Source organism: Capricornis sumatraensis, chromosome 19, assembly GCF_032405125.1.
Source record: "Capricornis sumatraensis isolate serow.1 chromosome 19, serow.2, whole genome shotgun sequence".
NCBI classification, from domain to species: Eukaryota; Metazoa; Chordata; class Mammalia; order Artiodactyla; family Bovidae; genus Capricornis; species Capricornis sumatraensis.
In genome coordinates, this window is record NC_091087.1 from 41,714,463 (window position 1) to 41,733,457 (window position 18,995).

At 57.0% G+C, this 18,995-nt stretch overlaps 1 protein-coding gene across 3 annotated transcripts in view; it reads left to right on the forward strand.

Moving 5' to 3' along the window:
* STRA6 (signaling receptor and transporter of retinol STRA6) overlaps nt 1-17,458 on the forward strand; it is a 28,479-nt gene extending 11,021 nt beyond the window's left edge. For 2 of the 3 annotated variants that reach the window (XM_068991354.1, XM_068991355.1), the window contains exons 3-19: nt 1,356-1,422; nt 1,727-1,812; nt 2,996-3,135; nt 3,735-3,758; nt 3,942-4,108; nt 5,444-5,566; nt 7,882-7,949; nt 8,130-8,206; nt 8,460-8,521; nt 9,436-9,598; nt 12,460-12,535; nt 13,779-13,912; nt 15,139-15,256; nt 15,345-15,446; nt 16,099-16,262; nt 16,474-16,623; nt 17,289-17,458. In XM_068991354.1, the coding sequence (XP_068847455.1) occupies nt 1,356-1,422; nt 1,727-1,812; nt 2,996-3,135; nt 3,735-3,758; nt 3,942-4,108; nt 5,444-5,566; nt 7,882-7,949; nt 8,130-8,206; nt 8,460-8,521; nt 9,436-9,598; nt 12,460-12,535; nt 13,779-13,912; nt 15,139-15,256; nt 15,345-15,446; nt 16,099-16,262; nt 16,474-16,623; nt 17,289-17,458 (1,891 nt within the window). The remainder of the gene's footprint in view (nt 1-1,355; nt 1,423-1,726; nt 1,813-2,995; nt 3,136-3,734; nt 3,759-3,941; nt 4,109-5,443; nt 5,567-7,881; nt 7,950-8,129; nt 8,207-8,459; nt 8,522-9,435; nt 9,599-12,459; nt 12,536-13,778; nt 13,913-15,138; nt 15,257-15,344; nt 15,447-16,098; nt 16,263-16,473; nt 16,624-17,288) is intronic. The other variant, XM_068991353.1, reaches the window with a different exon arrangement.
* Nucleotides 17,459-18,995: the final 1,537 nt, after the last annotated feature.

Here is an 18,995-nt window from a genome sequence, read left to right on the forward strand (position 1 = left end):
GGCCAGTGATTCCCCCAGACAGGGCCGTGGAGGGGTCCAGGGTGCCTCCTGGTCTAGGATGAATGGGAAAGGGTCAGGCTGCCCAGGAACAGTTTGCGGAGGCCCCTGCTCTGGCTGGGCCTGGGGGTGGGGGCAGGATTGAGTCGGACTTTGTCAAGTGATGAGATGCCAGCAGGGATGGCCAGGAGTGGTGGCTCTGGACTCTTGGGGCTGGTCAGGGAGCCTGCCTCACCCAAACCCCACCCCACGTACTCCAGTAAGGTGCCTCAGAGTTGTAAGTGGGCTGTGTGAGGCCTGAGCGCAGACAGAAGGAACCTGGTCCCCTGTGGCGCCTACGCTACTCTACCATGAGCACTACTCTGCTTTGGAAAGAGGCTGGAGCTGCTTGGGCCAAGAAGTTGCACAAAAAAAGGCTTATTCTGTACCCTGTACCCGAAGGACAAGCCCACAGGACTGGGTTCTTTCCTGCTGCTCACGCTCTGATATTTCCAAGCTCAGGAAGCCTGGGCTATTCTAGTGCAGAGTCCTCAGGCTCACCCTTGAGATTCGTCTTGTCCACACAGGGGAAGGAGCCCAGCAGGGTGGGTGAGCCCTCTACCCCCACCCCTAGGCAGGGCAGGCCCAGCTGCAGCAGGGGCTTCCTCCGATGCCTCATCCGCCAGAACTTGGTGGCCCCGTCCACATTGGTGGCCTCCTGCTGGCGCTCCCAGGCTCTGGCTGGGCAAACCCAGAGGTCTAGCCCTCCCGCAGGAACCCAATCCTATCTGCTCCTCCAGGTTCAGGTCCAATCCTGAGCTCAGGGCTTCAACCTGATACCTTTCACTGACACAGGGCTCAGCCCTTATCAAAACTAAAACAAGTAGAGACATAAATCCTGGGAGACCAAGGTAGATCATTCCAGTCACAGACAGACCAAACTCAGATACCAGTGAGTGAAAGGCAGATCACAGAACCAAGTGCTTGATTGCTGGATCCAGGTGGTATGCTCAGCCGCAGTTTGGAGAAGAGGCCTTTGACACCTGGAGCAGTCTGGGGGGCTTCCTGGAGGAGGGAGGAATGAAGCGAGCCTTGACGGAGAGAAAGGCTGAGTCGACCCATTCTGTTTCTCCCATGTCTTCCCCTGGGAGCCCTCTGCCTCCTTCAGCCCTGTAACCTGAAGCCTTGGTATGGGACCGGCACCCCGTAGGGTCATGGGGCCCAGAACAGCTCTGAGAAGGTGGAACTGTGTGTGAGCGATCAGGGGGTCAAGGGAGGTGATGAGTAGAGCCCCAGCATAAGGAGCCTGGAACCCCAGACCTCGCCGCACACCTGGGGTTTTCCTACCTCAGCCTGACCAGCCTTCACTTGCTCTGCAGGCTGGTCCCCTCCTGCCAGCCCAACGTGCCACCCGGCCTCTACCACACCTGCCTGGCCGTGCTGTCGGTGAGTCCAAACTGACCTGCTGCCAGCCTGAACAGGGGGATGTAGGCTGGGGTGGTGAAGGGAGACGCTGGGAACCTAAACATGGGGGTGGGGGGTGGTGGTACTGGGAGTTCTCCCAGGGTAGGGACCCAAACCAGGATGCAGACGGAGTCTAACCTCTCAAACTTCTGTCACCTCCGTGCCAGTCCCCAACCTGCTGCCCGAGGGTGCACGGGGGTCAGGGGGTTCCCAGGGCCGAGGGCTCTGACTCAGCCCCTGGGGAAGGCCTGGGCACCCTAGCCCCGCCGCTGTGCTCTTCTTTCAGGTCCTCGTGTTGCTCCTGCTGGCCACGCTGGTGCGGCGCCGCCAGCTCTGGCCCCGCTGCGGGCATGGCAGGCCCGGGCTGCCCAGGTTGGTGCCTTGGCCTGGGCTCCCCTCTCTGGGGGGCCCAGCTGACAGGGCCACTCTGGGAGGGTGGTGAGTTGTTGGGTACCTGGGCCTCAGTGGCACCCAGAACCCTCTCAGTCTGGAGGCTCTCCCGTCTGCCCCCCCACCGAGATCTCCAGGTTTGTTTGGGACTCCCAGAGAGAAGGGGAGGGACCCGCTCAGGGGCACCCACTCCTGTTCCAGACCCCAGGGAGACGGAGCCCAAGAGGGCCCAGCTCCAGGACACAGCCCCTCAGGCAACCCCTGGTCTGGACGGGCCATGATCACTCCGCGCCATCTTCGCCCTCTTCCCTGAGGGTGTTTCCTACTGACATAGGTTTATGAGGGACTGACCTCCAGCCCCTCTGGCTGAAATTTCTCCCCCTGCCTCCTTCAGCCTTGCAACCCCAGAGCCTGGGGTGGGGATGACTCTGAGGAGTGGGGACTGGGCAGGCAAGTGTGAGAGAAACCGAAGAATCGGGGGAGGTGGTAGGCGGAGCCTCAGTGTAGACAGCCTTGCACTCAGAACTGCACACCGAGGTGGGGCCTGCCATACTGGTTTTGACGGAAATGAGCCGGGGGTTTCTGCTGCACCAGCTGGTTGGAAAAAGAGCTTGCCCTGCCTAGGGGTGGGCCCGGGGGAGAACGAAGCAGGATAGAGCCCTCTGGGCATGGAGGCAAGCTAGAGCAAGCAGAGGGTCTCAGAGGCTTGCTCTGAGCTCAGAGGGGCAATGCCTGGGATAACCGTGCCCGCTGTCTGCCCTCTGCCCTGGGGCCACTCCCAGGCCAGGGCGGCGGCCGTTGCATAAGGATGTTGTGACTCTCCAGCTCTCTGAAGGTCTGCCAGCCCAGACAGACCGATTAGTGTGGAGGCGGCCGTTTCCTGAAGCTTCCAGAGTGGGCGGGGTGGGGGGGAGCAGTGCTTAGACTTGTTCCTTCTGCGTCTGTGTGTTGGGGGGAGGGGGGCGTGTTCCTGAGTCACTTGCCATAGGGCCCAGGTCTGGATCCGTAGGAGGCACTCCACAGATATTTGTGGAATGAATACATGAAGGGGCCTCAGTTTCCCCATCTGGAAAGCAGGATTCCACCTCCTTGTTTGGAACACGGGGTGGTAACGGGCGTGCATGGCCTGAGTGACTCGCTCTTGTCTGCCCCTGCTCTGTACCAGCCCTGTGGATTTCTTGGCTGGAGACAGGCCCCGGGCCGTGCCTGCTGCCGTCTTCGTGGTCCTCTTCAGCTCCCTGTGCCTGCTGCTCCCCACCGAGGACCCGCTGCCTTTCCTGAGCCTCGCCTCACCACCCGGCCAAGGTACCCAGCATGGCTCATGCCCCGGGCTGGATGGACAGCAGCAGGCGGGTAGATCTCCAGAGCACTGGGGCTCCTGATCCCAGTCATGAGCCATTGGCCAGAAGACACTGTCCCATCACCCTCGCCAACTGTCCCACCACAGTGCCTGGAATCTTGTCACTCCATCCTTGGGTCAATGCTGCTCTCTTGGCTCCTGTACGAACTCTGCTCCCCTGGGTGAGGGGGCAAAGGCTGAGTCCCCCAGACCCCAGACAGCCTAGTCCCGTGTGAACATGAAGGAGCGTGGGGAGGGGAATAGGGAGGGGTCCTGGAGAGTTGATCTGGGCTTAAGGAAGTGGTGGTAGAAAGCACAGCCACCATCCAGAGGAGCCACCGCCCTCCAGCGTGGCCTCTTTAGGTCATCTGATCCTCACAACGACTCCACAAAGTGCAGATATTAGCTCCATTCTACAGTGGTGGAGGCCAAGGGTCAGAGATGGGAGCACTAATAAAATAGTAGCTGAATTTATTTAGTACTAACTCAGGCACGGTGCTCTGCACCCTACATATACCTTCTCCTTTGATCTTGGCTAATATGCTCTCTTATTTCCATTTTACAGATGGGGAAGCTGAGACTGCAAGAGGTAACTTGCCCAAGATCACGGAGGTGATACTAGTCAAGAGCCTGGCTTGAATGCAGGGCTGTTGCCTATTGAATCAGCTGAGGGGCTGGGGAGATAGAGACGGGAGGGAAGTGGGGATGGGCGGGGCCCAGGCCCCACCTCTGCTCCTCCATTGTGTGTCTCCCCGCCTGTCTTGCCTTCCAGGCCCGTGGAAGATGCTGGCTCTGCTCTATTACCCTGCCCTCTACTATCCGCTGGCTGCCTGTGCCACCATCAGACATGGAGCTGCCCACTTGCTCGGCAGCCTGCTGTCCTGGGCTCATCTGGGGGTCCAGGTCTGGCAAAGGGCAGAGTGTCCCGAGTCACCCAAGGTAACCATGGACTCGAGACAGCCCGGGACAGCGTGGCATGGGGGAGCTGCGTCAGCCGGCGAGTCTCCTTTCATCTCTGTCTGCATGCTTCCCTGCTGCCTTCTACTGGGCATGGGATTCACGCCTCTAGCCATGTGCTCATTCCAAGCCAGCTGGGCCTGCCCTCAGGAGCTTCCTGTCTGGGAGAGGGAAGGGAGGGAAGGGGCAGAGAAGGAGGGAGAGGAACCCTGAAATCTCCCCATTATTAATTGCCCAGACTTCCCTTGGCTGGGCTGGAGAAGGAGTGAAGAGAGCTGCAGAATGCAAGCACTGAGTCGGGGGATGGTCTCAGAGGGCTAAAAAGAGAATTCCAGAACCTCAGACCCTGGTTCACTGGGCTTGGTTAGGGTGTGAAGCTGCCTGGTCCAGAGCCCAAAGGGTGTGAGTGTAACCTACATAGTCAGACACCAGGTTTGAATCCAGCTTTATCCCTTCCTGCCTTAGTTCATTCCACAAACATATTTGAGTATATTCTCTGTCCCAGGGGCATTTCTAGGCCCTGAGTAGAGCTGTGAATAAGACTGATGGAGTCCCTGGCATCCCAAGAGCTGCCTTTTCTGGAAGGGGACACACAGTCAAACAAGCAAATATATGCAATGATGCCAAGTGGTGCCAGGTTCTTTGAGAACACCTTATCACCTTTCTGAGGCTCAGGTTCCCCCACCCACTCCACCCCACTCCCACAATGGAGCTGATAACACGAATCCTTCAGGGTAGAGTTGAAGCTTAGGTGGTTCCCGTGAGAGTAAGGACTTGGTTGGTCTTTTTCACCAGCCAGGACCTGGCACATACTAAGCTCTCAGTAAAAACATATGGCATTAACAGATAAATGAATCCATGCTCAACCCTAGGGGGGCCTCAGCCCCAGGAGGCAGGGCATGTTCTTCGCAGTTGCTCAGGTTGCAAACTGTAATAGAAAAAAACAAAAACAGGCCAGTGTCAAAGCACCAGGAACATAGGGACGTAGAAGGTGGCTGTCTCCTGTTTCAGGTCCCATGGCAGTCCCCTGGGGTGGGTAGGAGGGACTCACAAAACATCCTCCCTTTGGCTCCTGAAAGGGCCCAGGGAGTCTAGGGGCCTGGAGGAGGGGCAAGCACCTCTGTGGGGCCCGAGAAGGAGAAGTAGGAGTCGGTGCCAAGTGACCTAGGTTGTAGGATAGTAATAGAACCAGAAGCCTTCCCACGCACCCTCGATCACCTTCAGGGGCCCCTGTGAGCTGGAAAGGGAAATGAATCTCAGTCTTTGACTGGGGAAAGGAGGCGGAAGGCAGATGTGTCTTGGTGTCTGTCCCTCCAGATCTACAAGCACTACTCGCTGTTGGCCTCGCTGCCTCTCCTTCTGGGCCTCGGATTCCTGAGCCTTTGGTACCCAGTGCAGCTGGTGAGAAGCTTCAGTCATAGGGCAGCCACGGGTTCCAAGGTAAAGGCGCAGGGCTGGGTGGGCTTGTACTCAGCACTCAAGACACCTTGGACTCACCCAGGTCTTTTGGTATCCTACCTGTGGTCATGCTTGGTGTAGGGCCTAGAACATAGCAGGTACTCAGAAAACACTTGCTGAGTCACTGAGGAACTGGTGAGTCGTCCTTCCCCAAGCAAAGGCCAAGCCAGGCCCTCGGCTGGCACCCAGGATGCCTGGGGCACCAAGCTGTTTGCAGAGTGGGGACTCAACAAAGGAGAAGTGGGCTGTAAGACAGGGAACTCATAGCCCTATTTCTGGAACACAGAGGATCTAGCTGGAGAAATGAGACAGGCCAGGGCCTTGGGGCTAATAGAAGCTCTGTAGATGCTGACATGATTCAGAGAGCACCTGAATTACATTAACCCTAGGTTGGATAACTTTGGGTAAAGGGGAGGGCTGGAAGAACTAAGTCGTGCTTGGAGGGCTTCCTGGAGGAAGTAGATGTGGCCGGGGGTGAAGGACAGGGAAGATCTGGCATAGGGAGAGAAAAAGAAAGGCATTGCAGGCATGGCAAAGAGTGTGAGTGGCAGAGACGGGCTGCATCTGTTTCACTCGTGCATGGTTTGCAGCATCGGGCAGGTCTTGGCACACTGTTCAGTGGTTCAGTGTGTCTGACTCTTTGTGACCCCCTGGACTGCAGCTCGCCAGGCTTCCCTGTCCTTCACCATTTCCCAGAGTTTGCTCAAACTCATGTCCATTGACACAGTGATGCCGTCCAACCGTCCCATCCTCTATCACCTCCTTCTCCTGCCTTCAAACTTTCCCAGCATCATGGTAGAGATGGTAGACATGGTAGACACTCAGCAAATATTTCTGAAGTTTTGGGTAGGTGTGTGTGTGGATGAAGATGTCATGGCAAGGGAGAATTCTTACAAGATATGCCAATCATATTCTCCATTCTCCAAGCACCTATCCCTATGCCAGGTCCTGGGCTGGGGCTATAGACTCAGCTGGGTGACCTGTGTTGGACTTCCCAGCATGCTGGGGGCAATGGATACAGAGATATACTTACAGTGTGAGAATTGCAATCTCAGAGCATGGGTGGAGGAGGGGTCAAGGTTTTTCCTGGTGAGAGAGGGGGAGGAGGGAAACTACCCCACAGAGATGCAAAAGGCTGGTTGCTCTGCAGATGGGGAGGTTGAAGGAAAGGCTTGAAGGGTGGCATCCAGGACAGACAGCGGGTGGGTGGTGGCGCCAGTTCCTGGCGAGATGCCCTGGATGAGAGCAGGTGTGCGGGGGGCGATGTACAGCTGTGCGTGTGTGGTGCCGAGGGGCCTGGCGGGCAGCTGGACCCTGCGCCTGGAGCTCAACAGAGGGGCTGGGACTGAAACCAGAGAAGGAGTGAGGTCCCCACGGGGGAGAAGAGGCGGGTGGGCTCAGTGTCTCCAGGGTGGCCCTGGATCCCCCGCTGGCCCCCTTGACTGCCGGTTTCATGCTCACAGGGTAGCAGTAGGGTCCTCAGTACTTGTCACTACTGCCCTCCAGATGCTCAGAGGAGGAGAGCGGCTCCCCAGGATACACCGGCACGTCTCTGCCTTGCTCAGGCCCTTCCTTCCTCTCCTGGGGATCTTCTCAGCCTCTCCTTCCACTGCACGCCTTTCCTCTTGGGAAGTCTTAGGAGAAATAAAATCCTCTTTGGCCCTTGGTCAAAGAGTTTTAATCCTCAAAGGACACAGTCATTCTTTGAGCTGATCCACACCTGCCCTGGATCCCAGGGTTCCCATGGCAATGGGTGACTTGGCCTATATTTTCCAAATGATCAGGGGCCAGGGGCTTACTGTGGACCTCTGCCACTTGGCAGGCAGCTTAAGGCCTGGAATGTGGCTTAGACAAATCAGGTCACCCTTGTGATCTCCCTGGAGTAGGAGAGGCCTGGGGCATCTGACCCAAAACGGCCCAGCCTGTGTCCTGGTCAGGGATAAACTCGTAGGACATAGTATCCCTTTAGCCCCCGTCTCAGCTAGCAAAGGCCAGAGGGCCAGGAGGAAGGCAGTGATGTGAAGAGACTGAGCAAAGCAGGGGAGGGTTGGAAATAGCCCTTAGGAAAGACTTGCCAGCATTGGGAGTTCTTCGCTAGGAGACGGATTAGTCTTTTATTTAAGGAGGAGGAGAGGGCAGCTCTGGGGGGCCCTTATCCCCATAAGGTGCCCTTTCTCTGTACTCTACCACAGGAGGTTTGTATGGAGCACCTACTGGGTGCCCAGCAAGGTACCCTGAGCCAGGGCCCCAGGGTTGGCTCAAGACAGATCCCACCTTCTTGTCCTCTGTCCCCACAGGGGCTTCAGAGCAGCTACTCTGAAGAATATCTGAGGACCCTCCTTTGCCAGAAGAAGCTGAAAAGCAGGTGAGGTTCCAGGCACATCCTTTGGGCTGGGGGGGACAGGCCTGGGCAGGCAGGTTTGTTTGGAAGGTTGGCGCTGGGCCCCATGGTGGGGCAGAGTTGAAGAATCCACCAGACCTCGGGGCCCAGGCTCGGGGCAGGAGCTTCTCCTGAGAGCTGCCCCCTGCCTGGGTCTTTCCTCAGCTCCCACACCTGCAAGCATGGCTTCGCATCCCGGGCCTGGATCTACTTCAGACACTCCCTCTACATTCCACAGCGAGGTATGCGGTGGGGAGCTGAGGTCAAGAGTGGCGGGTGACCGCACCCCTCATCCCAACAGAACAGCTGCTGGAGAAGGCCAGCTCCTACCTTTAGTACCATTGTCATCAGGAGACAAGGGGAAGCCCCTGACTGGCCTTGGTGGTCCAGGATCCTGTGAGCCCTGGTCCTATTCCTGGGTCCTTTGGGCGGGAGGGGGCTCCGGGGCCTGGGTGGTGCTGGGGTTCACCATACCCCTCCTTTTGGGGACTGCAGGATTCCGACTCCCCCTGAAGCTGGTGCTTTCAGTCACCCTGACAGGGACGGCCATCTACCAGGTATGTCCTGCCTCTGTCATGCCATTTGCCTCTGGACCCCTGCTCCCAACCCCCAACCCTGAGATGACTTAGGCTCAACTCTCCAAAAGCCTCACCCGCAATCCTATCCTCTTGCTTCTGGCCATCTTGGGAATGCTGGCCTACCCAGAAGGGAGGGGATGCTAACCCTTGTTGGGCTCACACAGGGTCAGAGCATGAGTTCCGGAGTCATGTAAACATAGATTTAAATCCTCACTCTTTTGTTTACCTCAAGTGATGTTGGACAAGGTACTCAACATCCCTGAACCCACTAGTTTGTCTGTGAAATGGAGGAAATAGAATTACTTCCTTTCAGTCGGGAAGACTTAGTGAAATGATGTATGTTTGATAAATCCCCACCACCACCACCACCCCTCCCCCTAAAAGAGACAAAAAAAATCGGAACATCCTGGGAGGTAGGTATGAGTCTTCTCCCTTTCACAGATAGAGGAAATTGAGGCTGAGAGATGAATTTGACTTGGCCTTGTTCCTACAGCCAATATCTCGGGGTAGCCAAAATTCAAATCCAGGTCTGGCTAGCTTCAATGCCTGTGCTCATTTAGGGGACACTTTTCTTTCTCCAACATGGAAAAACTGGAAATTTCATACTAAATTTAGATAGACGATTCAGAGATGCACACGTGCCCTTGAGTTGCTTGAAAGCATGTCTGAGGTCGATGAGGCTAAAGTCATATCTGTAACATGCTGATTAGAGGCTTGAGGATGCTGCTCTAAAAGACAGATAAGAACACTGTGATGAGTGATGGGCATGTGGCTGCAGCCCACGGGCTGCTGGAGTTTATCTCCTGAAGTCTCAGAAAACACTTCTCCTGGGATGGGAGTGCCTGGTGTGAGCACAGCCAGGCCCTGCCATCCTAATTTTTGGGTTCTTCCAGGTGGCCCTGCTGCTGCTAGTGGGCGTGGTACCCACCATCCAGAAGGTGAGGGCGGGGATCACCACGGACGTCTCCTACCTGCTGGCCGGCTTTGGGATCGTGCTCTCAGAGGACAGGCAGGAGGTGGTAGAGCTGGTGAAGCACCACCTGTGGGCTCTAGAAGGTGAGGCCTCCCAGAAGCCCCCGAGGCACTGCAGTGGGGACCCAAGCTGGGATGCCTGAGCTCTATCCCAGGAGCCACGGACACGTGGGGTGCCTTGGGCATCCCCTCTCTGAGTCTCGGCTGCCTCATCTACAAATTGGGAGGCTGGAGCTTCCAGTTTCGAGTCTTGAGACCTGAAGGGGTCATCTCACTGGCCCCCTGTCAGCTTGTGTGGGAACTCTCACCTCCACCCCCACCCCTACCCCCAGCAACTTTGCCCTGCTCTGCAGGGGTGGAGGTGGAGGAGGGCATGGAGTGTGTGAGCTGAGGGGACAGCCGTGGGCTCTGAGGGAAGCAGGCGAGGGGGCAGTGTGTCAGGATGGCAGGCCAGGATTCTGAGTTAATCCTGTGGCAGGTGGGTGGGGTCAGGAAGGGCAAATGCTCTCTCTTCCCAATCCCTGTCCTCAAGGCACCTCCTTTCTCCTTCCTTCCCTTGACAATGAGCTCCTGGGCTCCAAAACTATACCAGCTGCCCCTCGCCAGTTCTGTGGTCTGATGCCTCCTCTAGCCCTTCGCCCTGTTACCCACTACCTCATCTCCACAGCCCTATGCTGGAGACTGAGACACATCCTCACTTGACACAGGGGGAAGAACTGGTCTGAGGTTGTACAGCCAGGCAGAAATAGAGCCAAGAGAAGAATAAAGTCTCCTAACACCCAGGCTGGGACTATCCACCACCTTAAGACAGGGCCTGTTGGTCAGATGTCATGTGGCCTACACTCTCTTCTGGCTAGGGAGTCCCTGGCTGGCACAGGCACCCTGGCTCCTGAGGAGTAACATGTGATGGTCGGAGCTTAGGCTGCCATTATTGCAGGTGGAGGTATGACTGCTCTGCCGCTCTTCCTTACCAAGACCATCAGGGAGGGAATACGGGTGGGCAGAGGTGTGTGCAGTGACTGCTTCCTTCCCTGACCACCACTTTCCTGAGTGCATCTGCTCCCCTACCAGAATCTGTCCTGGAACTGTGGTTGAAGCCCATAGGTGACAAGCTCTGGATGGGCTGAAAATGACATCTCCAAGATTTTCCAAGTTGGTTGCAATCTGAGCCACAAGCAGGAGCAGACATGACCCTTATCAGTCCATATCCAAGCTCAGACCTTGCTCACAGCGGCCCTGTTGGGTCAGCATCATTGATCTCTCACAGAGCAGGAAATCAAGAGGCAGACATGTCTAGGACAGGGGATTTGGTTTCTGTGCAACACACTTGACACTTACAATCACATGCTGCAGTTTCCAAGCCCAAATTCTCCCACTCTGAATCTCCTTAGAAGTGGGGGTTAAGTAGATCAGTGTTTACCGTTCCAGCTCACAGGCAAGGCAAACTGAGGCCCAAGAGGTTTAGGGATATGCCCTAAGCACAAGGCAACCCAGGGGTAGAACTGAGATGAGATCTGAGGCCCTTTGGTCTGTTCTCAGCCTAAGAAGCTAATGTCTTCTGAGCTTTGAGAGCCTGTTTTAGGGCTACCCATCCGACACCTGGACCATAAGCCCGGCATCTTTCACAGAAAGCTTGCACTCTGAGTCAGGCCAGCTAGGTTAGAATTTGTGCTCCATCACTTACCAGCTGTGTGTCCTGGGCAAGCCGTTTACTCCTTTGGATCTCAATCTCCCTACCTGTAAGATGGGTGTTGAAGCTCTAAAGGCATCTTTGTCCTCGAGACTCCTGATCAGGTGTGGGAGACAGACTGATCCACAAAACCCCGGGCCTGGAAGGGGGAAGGTGAAGAGTTCCAGAGGAAGTGAAGAGCAGGAAGATTTTATGCCTGCATTGCAAGGCAGATTCCTAACCTCTGAGCCACTGGAAGTCCCTGGGCCATGGGAACTGAAAACTCCAGGTGATCCTAATATGCTGTCAGTGATAAGACCCACATCTCCAGTACCTGTGGCTGCACGGACCCATGTGTGTTTGCTCCCCTCCTGAGTCTCTGCTGGGAACCAGGGACACTTTCCTCAGATGACTAATGAGATCAGGGTGCAGACCTCCCAGGCTTATCCTAGATCGAAAGATTGCACAGCCTGCTCCATAACTTCCAAGTGGTGTGGCTGGTGGGTCAAGCCCACCAGCTCTGAGTCTCAGCTTCTTTGTGGGTCCCACGTCTCCCAGGGCCTCTCCTGTGGGATTGTTCTGAGGGTACTGAGTGAGACTGGCTGTGGATATAGGAAGGGTTGCAGCTCTGCTATGCTTAAAGACCAGGCTTGTTCAATACATTTTCTCCCAGTTGCTGCTGATACAAGGAACTCCTGGCCAGGGTGGATGGGGAGTTGAGGAGGAGATGCGTAGCAGCGGTTATGTCCCTCATTCTGATGGACTCAGGTCACGCGGATGGGTGCTTGTATCTTCTGTGCTCTGAACCAAGGCCACTAATGCAGGCCTTGATGGGATTTTAGGGTTCACAGCATGCTGGGAAATGGGCAGCCCAGCGGTGTGCCTGGTATGGACAAGCTGAGGCTGGGCAATGGAATGGTCTCCTGACGCCTCAGAGCCGGGAGGTCATGGAACTGGAGGCAGAGCCCCATGGAGTCCCTCACTGGGGGCCACACAGCAGTGGAAGCAGCAAGACCAGAGTGAGGGCCAGGTCTGCAACCTCAGAGCTGGCCTCTCCCATCCTGGCCATCAGATGTCACCTGGCAGTATGGGCCAACCAAAGTTGTCGACTTACACTGGATCTGAGAACAGGGAAAGTGACGAGAGGCCTCCGCTCAGTGTGGCTGTGGGGTGGGGGTAACTCCCACCCAGCTGTCCCTCGACAGCAGTTCAGAGATTACCCAGGAGACCCGCCCCAGGCCCTGACCTGCCACTTTGCTCCTTTTCGGCTTTCCAGTTTGCTACATCTCGGCCTTGGTCCTGTCTTGCTTGCTCACCTTCCTCATGCTGGTCCACTCGCTGGTGACACACAGGTCAGTGGCAGGCTCTGACACCCTCTGATACAGATGTCGGGGAGAGGTCGGGCCTGCAGGACCCCTGACCCAGGAGGGGAAAATCTAGGGACTAGAGGGAGGGAGAATGCCTGCAGGACCGAGCTGTCCCTGAGGCGAGCTGCCCTGCAGTGGGTGGAGAAGGTGGGGTGTCCCTGTCTGGTCGGAGAAATGTCTGTGACTAATGCAGGGCATGGCTGATGAAGGGCTGAAGTGTGGAGTTTGTCCTCTGAGGAGGGGTTACCTGGGAGAGCTGACGTCCTACTAGGAGATGAGGGAGGCAGGGTGCCATGGGCGGGAGGAGCTGCATGAGCAAGAGCAAGTGTGAGTGTGGGTGAGGGGGCGGGCCGGCTGGCGCCTGGGGCACCAGAGAGATTCTTGTGGGATATTGAATGCCAAGCTTCCTACCTTGCCCTTTCATGGTGAATGGTAAGGAGCACTGAAGAAGTGTGAGCAGAGAAGGAGAGAAAGTTCTGGTTGGGAGTAGGGTGGGTGGGAAGGGGAGGGCCAGGGACTTAGCAGGAAGCTGGTCCCCGTGCTTTACATTGAGCAGAGCTCAGGGTTCCTGCTCCAGGATCTTTTCTTACTGGGTTGGTGCTACTTGTTGTTGTTCAGTTGCTAACTTGTGTCTAACTCTTTGCAACCCCAGGGACTGCAGCACACAAGGCTTTCCTGTCCTTCATCAACTCCCAGAGTTTCCTCAAACTCATGCCCATTGAGTCAATGATGCCTTCCAACCATCTCATCCTCTGTCACCTCCTTCTCCTTCTGCCTTCAATCTTTCCCAGCATCAGTCTTTTCCAGTGAGTCGGCTCTTCCTGTCAGGTGGCTAAGGCTCTCAAGCCTCTGCCTACCTGGAACCTGGCCTCCTGCCCTGGTGGCTGAGCTGCAAGTCATTTTCTATCCCTACTGTTGTGTCTCACTTTCCTGACTTGGCTCAGGTTGAGTCTTCTGTTTTAATTTGTCTCCCTTGATCCCTGCCCCATCCCCTACCAACTTACTCTTATTCATCCTTTAAAACTCAACTCAGGCATCACCTCCTCTGGGAAGCCCTCCCTGACTTCCCAGGCTGGATTAGTAGGCTCCACTGGGCTCCCACAGCCCTGGGCTTCCCTGCCCGTGGCTGTGGGTTAGACTAGGAGTTCAGCCAGAGGCTGGCCCAGAGCTGGGAATAAGGAAGCATGTGTGCACCCTGAGATCCCTGCCTTCCTCACTCCCACCCTAGGACCAACCTGCGAGCTCTGCACCGAGGCGGTGCCCTGGACATAGGCCCCCTGACCCAGAGCCCCCACCCCTCCCGCCAGGCCATATTCTGTTGGATGAGCTTCACTGCCTACCAGACTGCTTTTACCTGCCTTGGTGAGCCCCCCTCGCCCGCTCCACCTGACCTCAGCACTGACCGCCTTCCAACCCCAGACGCTGGCCCGAGTAGGGGAAGGAATGCACTGCAGGTCTTGGCTGCCCCTGCAGGTCTGCCTGTGCTGGAGCTGGCTCTGGGATAAAAGCAAAAGGAAGGAGCCACCTTGCCTCCCCTGCCCTCAGGGAGTCCGCACAGGTGGGATGAGAGGGAGGGGTTAGGTGCAGGAGCCCTTGGTGAAAGAACATCCCTCACTAGGTTGGCTCCTGGGTGCTACCAGGTGTTAGCACAGAGGGTGACCCAGGGCTGGAAAGTTGAAGGAGGCACATTCCTGCTTTTGTAAGGGAGGGCTATATCATGATGGGCTCTCAGTAGGTAATGAGATCCCTGTCAATGGGAGTATTCAAGCATGGCTGATATTGTCCAGTCGCTAAGTCACATCCGACTCTCTGCAACCCCGTGGACTGTATCATGCCAGGCTTCCCCATCCTCCACTAGCATGGTTATGTGGCCATTATTGGGGGCTGCAAAGGGGGTCCTACTCAGAGAATTGGACTAGTGAACTTTAAGGACCCTTCCCTGCTCCAAGTTTCTGATTCTTCCCTTGGGCACTGCAGTGAGTAAAGTCCTCTCAAATGTGAGCGGGCTGAAGCCAGCAAGGACCTGATTTCCCTCCCTGCTGCTGCTTTCAGTTCTCGCCCCTCTGGGTAAGGTGGGAAAAGATGATAAAGGGGTAGAGGGACTATTAGCACTAAAAGTCATAATTCCTTGAATTGGTAAACTTTAAGCCTCTGAAGCCCTTTTGTACACATCCTAGGTAAACAATTAGCCCATCATTTTAACAGACAGCTTTCAGGTGCCTACCATGGGCCAGGCTCTGGCCAGTAGGAATGTAAACATTAATTTCAAATACTGTCTTGTCCTCAAGGATGCAGGAGCAATTGGGGGGAAAATAACATTTGCAAAGCACTTCGTGGTTTTCCAAGAGTGGCCACAGATTTCGTCTCACTGCCTCCTCAGCGCGGCCCTCCTGGGTAGGGGCTGCTTTCCCCTTTTTACAGAGGAAGAAACCAAGGCTCAGAGAGGTTAAGTAACTTGCTCAAGGTGGCCCAGCTAAACAGCAGCAGAGCAGGGATCTGAAACCGGGTCTACCTGATTCCAAAGCTTTGAGTGCCTGGGAATGGAGGGGGTGGGCTGATGCCTGCGCCCCTCCTCCCGATGCTGGCAGGACTCCTGGTACAGCAGATCCTCTTCTTCCTGGGGACCTTGACCCTGGCCTTCCTGGTGTTCATGCCCATGCTTCACGGCAGGAACCTCCTGCTCCTCCATTACCTGAAGTCCTCGTGGTGAGTGAGGAAGAGGCTGAGGGTTCTGAGACCCCTTCCCCAAGGGCCACTAACAGTGACACCCTCCCCTTCCCCTCACCTCTCACAGGCCCTTCTGGCTGACCTTGGTCCTGGCTGTGACCCTGCAGAAGGTGGCGGCCCACTGGCTCTTTCTGGACACTCACCATGGACGCCCGGGGCTGACCAACCGGTGAGGTGGCCCCTGGGCTCGTGGCTCCCTCAGGCCCGTGGCCGCCTCTTCCCTGTCCTCCTTTCTGTCCCCCTTGCCCTCCACTGCTGTCTTCCCCCTTTCTCTAACAGGGAGCCCCAGCGGGTGGTAAAAAGAGCTCGCCTTATCCACAGAGAGAGGCGGCCATGGCCCAGCTTAGTTCAGAATGCCTCTGTTTACCTGTCACAGGGCCAGAAATACCCCCTTGAGTTTCCCTGTCTTGGGGATCAGCCCTGCTCCCCCCTTTGCAGGAAGGAGGTTAATAGCCATGTCATTTCTCTGCTAGGCTGTGGGAGATCCTGGCCCCAGGAAAGGCTTAGAGTTGTGGACAAGGGACCCAGAGGAGGGAGGTGGGAGACACCAGGATCATAGAAAGATCCAGGTGGACCTGGAGTGAAACCCCAAATCTGCCACTGACCAGCTAGGCAGCCTTGGCTAAGTCACCACATCTGTCTGGGCCTCCCAGATTGGGGGAATGGGTGAGCTGGGTTAAGAGGGCAGACATAAGGCACAAGGTGGGTGCACTGAGGTGTGCTCAGTAAATGCACGGCAGCTGTGGTCATCAGTCTGACACTGACCTGAGGAAGGGCCTCTGTGTGGGGACCTGCCTCAGCCCTCTTCTCCCGGCCAGCAGAAGAGCACTCTGTGCAGCCACCTTCCTTCTCTTCCCCATCAACATGCTGGTGGGCACCATGGCGGCCGCCTGGAGAGTGCTCCTCTCCGCCCTCTACAATGCCGTCCACCTTGGCCGGATGGACCTCAGCCTGCTGCCGCTTAGAGCTGCCACTCTTGACCCCGGTAAGGTCACTGGGCAGGAGCTGACGGTGGGGGATGCTCAGCCTGGCCAAGCAGGGAGGGAGGCTCTGCCCTGACCTAGTCTCCTTGGAGGATGTCCGTAACCCTGAGCCATGGGCATGTGCAGGGGGCCGCGCGCTCACATGCAGGGTGTGCAGGACTGTGTTTCGGGGCTTCTGGGCCCTCCCCAGCTAGCGCTGCACCCCCCACCCAGGCTACCACGCATATTGCAACTTCTTGAAGATGGAGGTCAGCCAGTCACACCCAGCTGCGACAGCCTTCTGCACCCTGCTCCTGCGGACTCAGAGGCCCCAGCCCCGCGTGACCCCCCGGGATGGCCTCAGATTGGGGGAGGAAGAGGAAGGTACGCCCTTCCACTGGGGATGGGGGGAGGTGGAACCCAGCTGGCTTCTTCCAGGAGGAAGGCACCCCCCCCTCTCCAACACAGGCAAGGGAGAGAGGGCCAGGAAAATGCTTACTTCCTCTCTGGGCTGCCTGTGGGAAAGAAGAAGTGAGAATTTTCCTGGTCCATCTCAGGGTAACTTTTTCCTTGATACTAACATATACACACTGTCTGTCACATGTGTGCACACACACTTAGTCCTCACTTGGGCATGAGACTGCTGTCTTGCTAAGGGGCTCTGTCACTGCCCCACCCAGGCCACCCCTACTCTCCTTCTAAGCCATCTGTCTTCCCCTGCCCTGCAGCCTGGGTGTAGTAGGGAGGGGGACACTGAGCTGCCTCCAGTCCCTGGTCCCAGCCCTGCCTTCACAGAGCTCCTCCTCTCCCTCTCCTACCGGCCACCCAGAGGGTGACCACCTGATCTTGAACAAACCCCTTCTGCAGCCCCACACTTCTCCCGGCTTCCCACCCTGTGAAATAGCACCCGGAGGCCCTGTCTCGTCAACCTCCCCGACTCTACACGGGCAATTTTCAGATTCGGCCCCCATCTTGGTGCTGGGGTGGCGGGGGGAGGGCAGGGTTTAGCCGGGTGTTTGTTGAGTGACTCACAGAAGGCCTCTTCTCAGGGATTCAGCTGCTACAGGCCAAGGACCTGGTGGCCAGAGGAGCGAGGCCCAGGGCCCACCACGGCAGGGCTCGCTGGGGTCTGGCGTACACGCTGCTGCACAACCCAGCTCTGCAGGCCTTCCGGAAGACAGCCCTGCCAGGTGCTCGGGCCAACGGTGCCCAGCCCTGAGCCGGGGAAGGCTGCACTGCCGTGTCCCTGCCTCCCAGCCCGTCCCTCCCCGGCTCTCCCAGCATCATCACCATGGCCACGGCAGCCCCCTGCTTGGCCCCAGCTCTGCCTGCAGGTCCCGGAGATTTAGCAGGACCAGCCGGGGCTCGCTGTGGTTGGATGGAAGTCCGTCAGCACTATGAGCCTTGAGCCTTGGGAAGGCTCTGGTCTGCCCCTCTTGACCTTGGGAAGCCAGTAAGGGCTCTGGAGAAGGCGAGCTTGGCCCAGGAAGCAGGTTCAGGCCCCTCCCGATGCCCGGCCCTGCCACCAGCCTCCAGGCTTCCCTGAAGCCTTCTCCTGACCTGGGTTGGCAATTCAGGCCAGGACAGCCTAGCCTTCCAGCTGGGCCCCCTCAGCTTCTCGTCACCGCCGTGATGAGACGCAGTGCCTCCTGTCTCTTACAGCTTTCCCCCTCTCCTTCTGGGGGTTCTCATGGCTTGCAAGGCAGCCCAGGAGGAAGCCATGGGCTCCTATCCCACAGCAAAGTCATGGCTCAACCAGACCCCACACCGAACTGGCCACACTTGAGAGCCTGATATTTTTGTAGTTGGTATTCCCTTAGAGATTATGAAAGAGGTTAGTGTGCTCTCTGTAATAAACTTGTGCTTGAGAAGCAGTCCTCCTGAGGTGGGGGGTGGGGGGGCAGGGGATATGTGGGGAAAACCACCCAGACTTTCAGTGAATCAACAGTGTGTTTGTGGGGCTTGGCGGGGCGGGGGGGGGGGGGGGGTTGGGGTATTCTGGTCACATGCTGCGCTGGGTGGAGAGGGCAGAGGGGAACCTGTGGCCTCATCCCTTTGGGTGGTGGGGAGACTGGGGACCCAGGGTGCCACCCCTGAGCTGTGTCAGTGTGGGCTTTGGAAGTAGGACTGATTCTGGGTCTTCAAGAATGGGCAATTTGGGGAGGAGGAGAGATTTCAGGAGAAAGCAATGTGAATAAGAGTATGGAGGTTGGGGTGGGGGGCTTCCCTAGTGTCTCAGAGGGTAAAGAATCTGCCTACAATGCAGAAGACCGGGGTGCAACCCCTGGGTCAGGAAGATCCCCTGGAGAAGAAAATGGCAACCCACTTTAATTCCATGGACAGAGGAGGCTGGTGGGCTACAGTCCATGGGGTGGCAAAGAGTTGGACAAGACTGAGTCACACACACACACACACACACACACACACACACGGAGGTGGGAGGAGACTGGCCTGCAAAGGGAAGGGCCACTGAGGGGGCCCCCCACTCCTGCTGGGGGTTGGCTGAGGTGGGGACTACTGTGGGGCTGGGGCTACCGAGAGTGGGGCGAATGCAGCCACCCCACACACCCAGATCAGTGGGGCCTCAAGAGATGTCTGTACAGCTAGTGAAGACCACCCCCACCACATTCCCAATCCCAAACTACAGCCTCAAACTGGCAGGAAGCCAGGCAGGGCCAGGGAGCTCCAACTCACCTTCAAGGGTGCCCAGGAAGAGGGCAAGGGAGGCAGAGATGATCCCACTGAAGCCCGATGAA